The sequence below is a fragment of the Manihot esculenta genome, chromosome 17 (genome assembly GCF_001659605.2).
Source record: "Manihot esculenta cultivar AM560-2 chromosome 17, M.esculenta_v8, whole genome shotgun sequence".
In the NCBI taxonomy this organism is placed as follows: Eukaryota; Viridiplantae; Streptophyta; class Magnoliopsida; order Malpighiales; family Euphorbiaceae; genus Manihot; species Manihot esculenta.
The window spans coordinates 1844429-1852415 of NC_035177.2; the positions used below are offsets into that span (position 1 = coordinate 1844429).

The 7987-nt window shown below is 30.4% G+C and overlaps 1 protein-coding gene across 2 annotated transcripts; it reads left to right on the forward strand.

Annotated features, from left to right (window-relative positions):
- The first annotated feature begins 1049 nt into the window (after positions 1-1049).
- LOC110604451 (alkylated DNA repair protein ALKBH8 homolog) lies at positions 1050-7767 on the forward strand. Of its 2 annotated transcripts, none has more exons than XM_021742610.2 (8): positions 1050-1205; positions 1359-1675; positions 2546-2647; positions 2741-2827; positions 4299-4424; positions 4637-4927; positions 5865-5930; positions 7346-7767. In XM_021742610.2, exons 2-8 carry the CDS (start codon positions 1373-1375, stop codon positions 7400-7402), a joined length of 1032 nt encoding a protein of 343 aa, XP_021598302.1. In that variant the 5' UTR covers positions 1050-1205; positions 1359-1372; the 3' UTR covers positions 7403-7767. The 2 variants fall into 2 exon arrangements, with proteins under 2 accessions (XP_021598302.1, XP_021598303.1); XM_021742611.2 differs by having other exon boundaries at positions 1093-1205; positions 1337-1675.
- The last annotated feature ends 220 nt before the right edge of the window (positions 7768-7987 follow it).

Sequence of the window (7987 nt, forward strand, 5' to 3'; positions counted from 1 at the left end):
ACATAAAAAAATAATATTAATTTATATTTAAATACAGTTAAATGATATATTTAATTTTAAAAATAATAATAATTTAACTGTTTAATATACTATCGATAATTTCAATAATAACTAAATTTTGCTTTACATCAATAATTATAAAAATTTTATAATAAATATTATTTTTAATTATTTTATATACACTGCTATTTTAAATTAAATAATATATTAATAATAAAATATTTATAATTATTAATAATAAAATAAAATTTATCACTATTATAAATATGAACTATATATTTAATAATTAAATTATTTATTTTTAATTTTAATTTTTAAAAGTAATTAAAATTATATTTAAATATAAATATTGAGTTAATTTATTTAAAATTTAAATATTTGAATTAAAATATAAAATAATATAAATGCTCAATCTTTTCATCAATTAATGATTTTACAATTTTGAGGAGACCTGTATTTTTAATAAAGAGCCGTCCGAATTTAGTTAATATAACTCCTGTGTGAGAAATATTAAAATACAAAATTAAATTAATTAAATTAAAATTAAAAATTTTGAATTAAAATATAAATACACATTCAACTTTTAGCTTTTAATAAATGTCTATTTTAATTTTATATTTTTAAAAATTTCTAATATAATTTTAATATTTAAAAATAATTACAAATTAATCTCTATTATTAAATTTTCAATTAATATACCGTCCACTTTAATGAAAATAATCAAAAATACTTTTTAGTATATATCTTAATCTAAGGTTCTATTAAATTTATAAAAAAGTTTCTATAATTTTTTAAATTAATTTTTATATCTTATAATTATTTAAAAATAAAATCTTAAAGGTGAATCGCAAAATAATAAGTTTATTAATTTTGATTGTATTTAAAAATTTTAATTCATTCATATTAAAATAAGTCCTTTGCTTTTAAAATAAAAGTGAGTTTTTTTTATTTTGTTTTAAAAAAATGGACAAATATTAATCTTGTATTATAAAATTTAAAAAAGCAAAAGAAAATTTTTAAAATTAAAAAGGGAAAATTGCCCACAGGATTCGCAAATTCAATTGAAATTTGCAATTTTTTTTTTTTTTTTTTGGTTTTTGAGAGAATTATAGCGGGAGATACCAAATCCTTTCATTGGTTGTGTACTTGGGTCTCCAAATCCTTGCATTAACTGCATCAATCCGTCACCTGCCCAAGAACAGCATGTAAGATTCTCTTCTGCGACTATTTTGTTTTCGTAAAAGAAATTGCACCACATTCACACCCAGTTGCAATTGTCATTAATCAAAATTTCAAAATTTTCATTTGGGTTTCTGTGATTGCCATCGAGGAGCAGTTTTGATTTATTTTGTATGCAGATTTGCATTCGAAAATGGGTGTGCCAAGATTTACTCGGCCTAAGGGAGTGAATGAGCAATTGAGCCCTAACCTTTATGTAGCCAATTGTGGACCATCTGTTGGACTTTCGTATGAGATAATTGAATCGGTGTTTAGTAAATTTGGACAAGTGAAAGGAGTGTATGCTGCTGATGAGAGTGGTGTTCGTGTTATTGTTTCTTATTTTGAGGTGGATTCTGCACAAGCTGCATTGACAACTTTAGATGGGCATCCTTGCCCTGATCTTGGAGGACGCTCTTTGCATATTCGTTTTTCTGTTCTTCAACCAACTTCTGAGGTATTCACTCTTTTCTAAGCTAAGCTTTCTTGGGATTTCATCTTTTTGGTCATTGCAATTGTCAAAGTAAAAAAGACATGTTCTAATTTAGTGAACATTTGCTATTGTGTAATTGAATATAATGAATAGGTAATCGATAAAAAAAAAAAAAAAAAAAAAAAAAAAAAAAAAAAGAAGAAGAAGAAGAAGAAGAAAGAATCAACAGAAAAATGGACTACAAATTCATTAAATTACATAACTTTCGGTTGTGGTGTACCGAGCTTTTTTTTTTTTTTTAAATAAAAGCCTTGAGTCATATTTATGGTTTTAGATTTTTTTACTGGCGGCTAAGTTGCATATTTCAATTTTCAATTTGCTTTGGTGGTCTGTTCAATTTATTCCATATATAGCATCAAGCATGTCTGCGTTAATTAAGTAAGAATTGCAACCATGTTTTTGTATTTTTTTTTTTCACCTTCATTGTTGTTTTCAATACGATGCTTGTGATGATAGTCTGTTCATGCAGTTCCGTGAAGATGAGTAGTATAAGAAGAATGACCTATTGAATCTCTTGGGATTATTCTTCTTTGCACATGCGCGGATCACCTTACTTAAATCTGTCAATGCTCTTTTAGTTGCTAATATTCTAATAATTATATGGTGCAATCAGAGAAAATATTGCTATTCTGATTGTATATTTTCCTTCTCTGCTTTCTTTTCCCTCTTTGTGTGAATACCTATCTCTTAACTGTCGCCTAAGTTCCCAACAGTAATATGAACAATAAATATGCCAATGATACGATGGATATGTTAATTGTTTGTGATACATGCATCACTTTCTTTGGTCAATCTATTTGGTGGTTGCCTGTTAATAGCTTGCACTTCTACTAGGGTCAGGCAAATGATTCCATCCCAGTGTCGCTGGTGGCTTCAGATTTAAACATCCCAGGCCTTTACTTGTGGCATGACTTTGTTAATGCTAAAGAAGAACGGGTTAGGGTCTCCACATTTTATAGTGATACCTTTCAGTTGGTTTGCTATTTTGTCACATTGAGGTTCTTAAAGAAATTATTTTTCTTTATTCAGGAATTGCTTGCAGCTGTTGATGATCGGCCTTGGAACAAGCTTTCTAAGAGAAGGGTTCAGCATTATGGATACGAATTTTGTTACGATGTAATTATACTATTGATTATGGAAGGAGCTCCTGCCACTTTTTAATATGTTTGGGATGATCTACCACCTATATTACTTCCTCTTTTTTTGGGGATGTTTACAACGCATGCCCATATTTTGTAGCTAGAAATGTAAAACATTAGGCATGTTTCAAACAATAGAATCATATTTCATAGCTTGAAAATTTTCTGTTGTGTAAGTAGAGAGGATTAAATTTGATGCTTGAACTGGAAATATAATTGTCTTGTCAGTTATAGAAGGAAACTTTATTTAGTTGCAGAACTTTAGTTATTTTGGCTTTTCCTACAATTTGAGTTCCTAGGAGTCTGATCTTTCTTTTTCAAACACTTCTTTGTTCTTACCACTCAGTAATCTCTCAATGAAATTTTACAATTTTACTTGCACCTAACAGCTAACACATGCAGCTCACAGTCTCACTCACAATCAGAGGAAAAAAAATAAAGAAAGCAAGAAAGAAACAAATGAAGAAATTTTACATGGTCCGGCAATATGCCAACATCCACAGAAAATCACCTCCACGAAAGAGAATGTTACATGAGTCTATATATTGGAGAAGTTTTCCTTTTCAAATTAGGTGTAGGAGAAACATAAAATTACATAAATATTCTTCTAAGTAGAACCAACCTACGCTAACAAAACTGAATTGTATTGGAAGGGTTTCTCCCTTCACAAGCCCAACTGTTTAATTATGGGTCAAATCAAACTTAAGAGTGGAATTTCAGAACCCCTATTCCCAAATACCCCTTTCTCTTGGAGCTTTTAGCATAGAGTATCTCTCTAAATATGTGGCATTATCTTGACTTCTTCAATTCCAAAATCAGTTCTCTTTTGTTTTCTGAGGTTGTCACTGTAAGGCTTTTTTTCTTTTATTATTATTATCTGGCTGCTCGCAATTCTTTGGAGTTTTGAAATATTGAAGAAATATGATATGCAGGTTGTGCTTGTATCTCAAATTTTAGGCATTATTTAACAATAGAATCGTAGTAGAAAGAGCTATAAATTGTATATGAAACTCTAGTGACTTTGAGACTTTATATGTTGTGGTAAGCATTCTTGAGTTATTGTGCTGTACCAACAATAAAAAGCACTTCTTGGCAACAAAATATAATGTTGTTCTGCTATAAAATGAACAATAAAGCCAATGCTACTATTTTGATTGAGGCTGAATTTTTCTTGTTGTATTGACATGCAGCCCTCTTCTATATTTAGTCCTGTTTCAGTGATGATGAATTTGCAACTTGGTTCCATATTTCTTTGATTCAGTGTTATTGTTGGGTTCTAATCATGGATATTGTGGACAGTAACTTTCATCTTTGGCATCTCATTGACGGAATTCTGCTTTATATCCTTTAGCAATAGCGGAGACAATCTGATTGCTTCCTAGATAGTAGGTATTTGTGGTTTACTGTAAGAATCTCTGAAGCTTATTACTTCTTTATTTCTGGTACAGACAAGAAATGTCAATACAAAAGAGCAGTTGGGTGAGCTTCCATCATTTGTTTCTTCCATTCTTAAAAGGATTTCATCGCTTTCAGACCTAGGAGATTCTGAAAGTCTAGCCGTGGACCAACTTACTGTATGTAGTAACCTTTCCTGTCCGTCATTTACTTCTGCAGTGTTTATTTGTAATTCAACTCTCTTGACATTTTTATGCCATTCCTCTTCTGTAGTGAAATAGAAGAGGTTACATAAATGAATACTCTGTGTGGAACTAAACTTTGATTGTTGAAAAGATGATGATCGTTTATGTATTGCATTTAAGGCTGAAAATTCATGATTATGTTACAGGTTAATGAGTACCCAAGAGGAGTGGGTTTGTCCCCACACATTGACACCCATTCAGCATTTGAGGGATTAATTTTTAGCCTTTCATTAGCAGGGCCTTGCATAATGGAGTTCCGGAGATATTTAGATGGTTCGTGGATTCCTAAAGCTACAGCAAGGAATGATACGAAAGTTGAAAATCTTGATGATGGTTCAAGTTTAATAAGGAGGGCTATCTACCTTCCTCCTCGTTCTATGCTTTTATTATCTGGGGAAGCACGCTTTGCTTGGCTTCATTATATCCCACACCATAAGGTTCATTGGCTTTCCATTGGTTCCATATGGTGCTATTTTCCTTTATGAAGTTCAAGCATTTCCATTTACCGTCAAATAGGGAACAATTCTTTTAAATAAAACTGATGAGCAACTGTTGAAGAAAAATATCATTTCATGATGAGCGAAAGAAAGTGCTTTAATGTTTAGAATGTTGAGTGGAAAAAAATAGGCTCAGAATTAGGCAGGATTCACCAGGATTCTGAGAATAAGATTTTTAACATTTCGGAAATTTGCAAATAGGTTAGAACTAGTAGACTAACATTGGTTGGCTTGAGGACTCTCCTATGATGGAAGCCTCAAAAAATTTTCAGGTGAAATTGCATAACAGAATTCTGTTATAGACTTTAAGTTCTTTCATAAGAATATCTAGACCAGGAATTTTATTGTGTAGTATGAAATATCAAAGATGAGGTGATCCTGATCTACCAGTAATCCTCAATTAAGACAGTATGAGAGTTGTAAATAGGAAACTAGTGGCTTGGTGAAGTGCTCTAAGGACTTGTTATAAATTAGCTGTTCTCTCTTAGAAACATGCAATGAGCAATAAAAATATATATATTAAACAAAGCAAAAGAAAAAAAAAAAGAAACAAAAAGGAGATAAAGACAACCATCTTGAAAATTTTTGTTTCTGCTCATATTTTTAGGAAGAAGAATGCAAAGTACTATTATTAAGATGAGTAAGGTCCACCAGATGGGGAAAGAACATTATCCTTAGACTTTGAAAGGCTGGCCAGGCCATGAGCATTTAAAATTAGCCAGCCAAGAAACAAAAGTACAAATCAGATCTGGACTATTAACAACAAACTAAACCTGGAGGATTCTTTGTTTATATTAATTTCTTATTTCTTTCCCCTTTAATCAATTGGTCATATATCTCATCCTTTTATACAAAGGTTTGTTAATGCTTGTTACAGATTGACATGGTAAATGATGATGTGGTCAGAAGGGGCTCAAGAAGAGTATCTTTTACGTTTCGTAAGGTGGGTAGACTTGATTTCCTGGTATATTCCATCTTGACTTTGTTGAGTTTTAAGAGGCTGAGTTTCTGGGTCTTTTTTGTTGGATGTACAAGATATCAAGATGTTTCATGATCACAGATTTCAAATCTGGTATTTTTTTTTTGTTATTTAGATTTCTATTGTATGATTATAACTGCTGATTGCTGAATTTATCGCATTGTTTTTAGATTACTCAAAATGTTATAATAGGTTATGTATATCATAAGTTATAGATCCTGCATCTCATTTCTCTTTTCTGGTTTATTTATCTGGGTCATTTTACTTTTGGAGCTTTCACTTGCAGGGTTTAAACATATGCTGCATTAAGCAGTTGACTTAATATAATGTATCTGAGCACAAAAAGCCTAAATACAATAAAAATCTTAAATTTAGGTGCCTAAATACAAACAAAAATCTTAAACTTAGGTGCTGTTTGTGATTCTTTTGGGGATTTTTAATTTTATCAATTCAGAACCTTTTTCAGGCCTAATTCCAGTGGTATGATGCTTGAATACTGCTTGGTAGGTTAGGCCTTAATGTGATTTTTTCTCACCAGACAAAATACAATAAAGCAACATAAAGGAAAAAAAGAAAACACCATGGAAAAATGAATTTGGTGCTATGTCTGCAACACTTCAACATTCCAAGCTCGAGATTCACTGGAATCAAGATAGAATTGGAAAAAATAAAAAGTTGAAATGCTGAATTGATAAAATTAAAACTCCCTAATAGAATCACAAAAAATTTTAAATAATTCAACATTTGTTTGTATTTAGGCCAAACAAAATCCGTTGACTATTCAATGCATTCAACCAAATGGCTATGTCCAAGGTTGGATGGCCAGAATGAATAAAAAATGTTTTATGCAAAATTCCTTGCATCCATGTGTGAGCAGGATCACTAAACATTAATAGGATCACAAATGACATGTGAAACACCAATATTGGCATAGATGATATAGTTCAAAACTAGCATGTAAGATCAAGTGATCTTTGAAACTGAGGTAACTATGACTCGTATTTATAGGGGTCGTGAATGATTCTTTAGATCAATTTATTGAATGAGAGAAGGTTGTTTCGGGTAAACTCGGTGTTCCCTTCATATATTTTAGTTTTACTTTATGCAGTGGCTAGAGAACAGTTCTTCAGATGTTTTCACTTTAATTCTATTATTGGTTACAGCAAATTTCCACATATATTTCTACAAAGAAATGGGATTGAAACAAATTAAGTGGGATATTTTTTAAATGTTTTCATATTTTGGAACTCTGCAACATAAATGTGATTTCAATTTAGTTTTCACCATTCATGAATATTGAAGTTTCTGATTAATCCCAGTTGTTAATTCATCTAAGAAATGGTTATGTTAATATTCTGTATGGTTATCTTCCCTTGCAGGTACGAAGAGGTCCTTGCCAATGTGAATTTCCCCAGTATTGTGATTCTCGAAGATAAGAGAAACGAGCTCTCATGCCTACCGAGTATTCATTCGAAAACTGGGTGATTGTCTGTAAGAGAACACAATGATACATTCAAGTCTCGTGGTCATGAGGTGGTTCATCTTGGAAGGAATGGTTATTAGTTCAAGAACAAAGATGAACAGCTTCTTGATCCACAAAGTCTGTACGACAGAATCTTCCTTTTGAGCAAAAGGTGATCCATTTTGCTATTAGTTTGGAGTTGGTGCTGGGGTTGAGGTTAGAAAGTCAAAAAACTTGTTAACTATTATTTTAGATTTTTTATAGAATAATTATTTTAAAAAACACTAGTTTTTTTGGGAATTTTTAGTAAAATCCAACTTTAAAATAATTTTATTACAATTAAAGTGTTACTTTTATTTAAGTTATTTTTATAAAATTAATTTAAATTTTAGATCCAAAATGTAATTTTCATTAAGTTAAAACAGTTAATCATTATTAAAATAATTAGTATTATAGAACATATCTTAAGAGATTAGAGGTGAAATTAACATTTAATAATATATTTAAATATAATGTTGATTTTTTTTTAAAAAAAATAATGTAAGGTAATATAATATAA

Excerpts from the sequence above, each read along its gene's own strand:
- LOC110604451 (XM_021742610.2), top strand. The coding sequence starts at position 1,373 with ATGGGTGTGCCAAGATTTACTCGGCCTAAGGGAGTGAATGAGCAATTG. Across the intron at positions 2,828-4,298 it reads GATACGAATTTTGTTACGAT|ACAAGAAATGTCAATACAAA; the intron begins GTAATTATACTA and ends TTTCTGGTACAG. Across the intron at positions 4,425-4,636 it reads TAGCCGTGGACCAACTTACT|GTTAATGAGTACCCAAGAGG; the intron begins GTATGTAGTAAC and ends ATTATGTTACAG.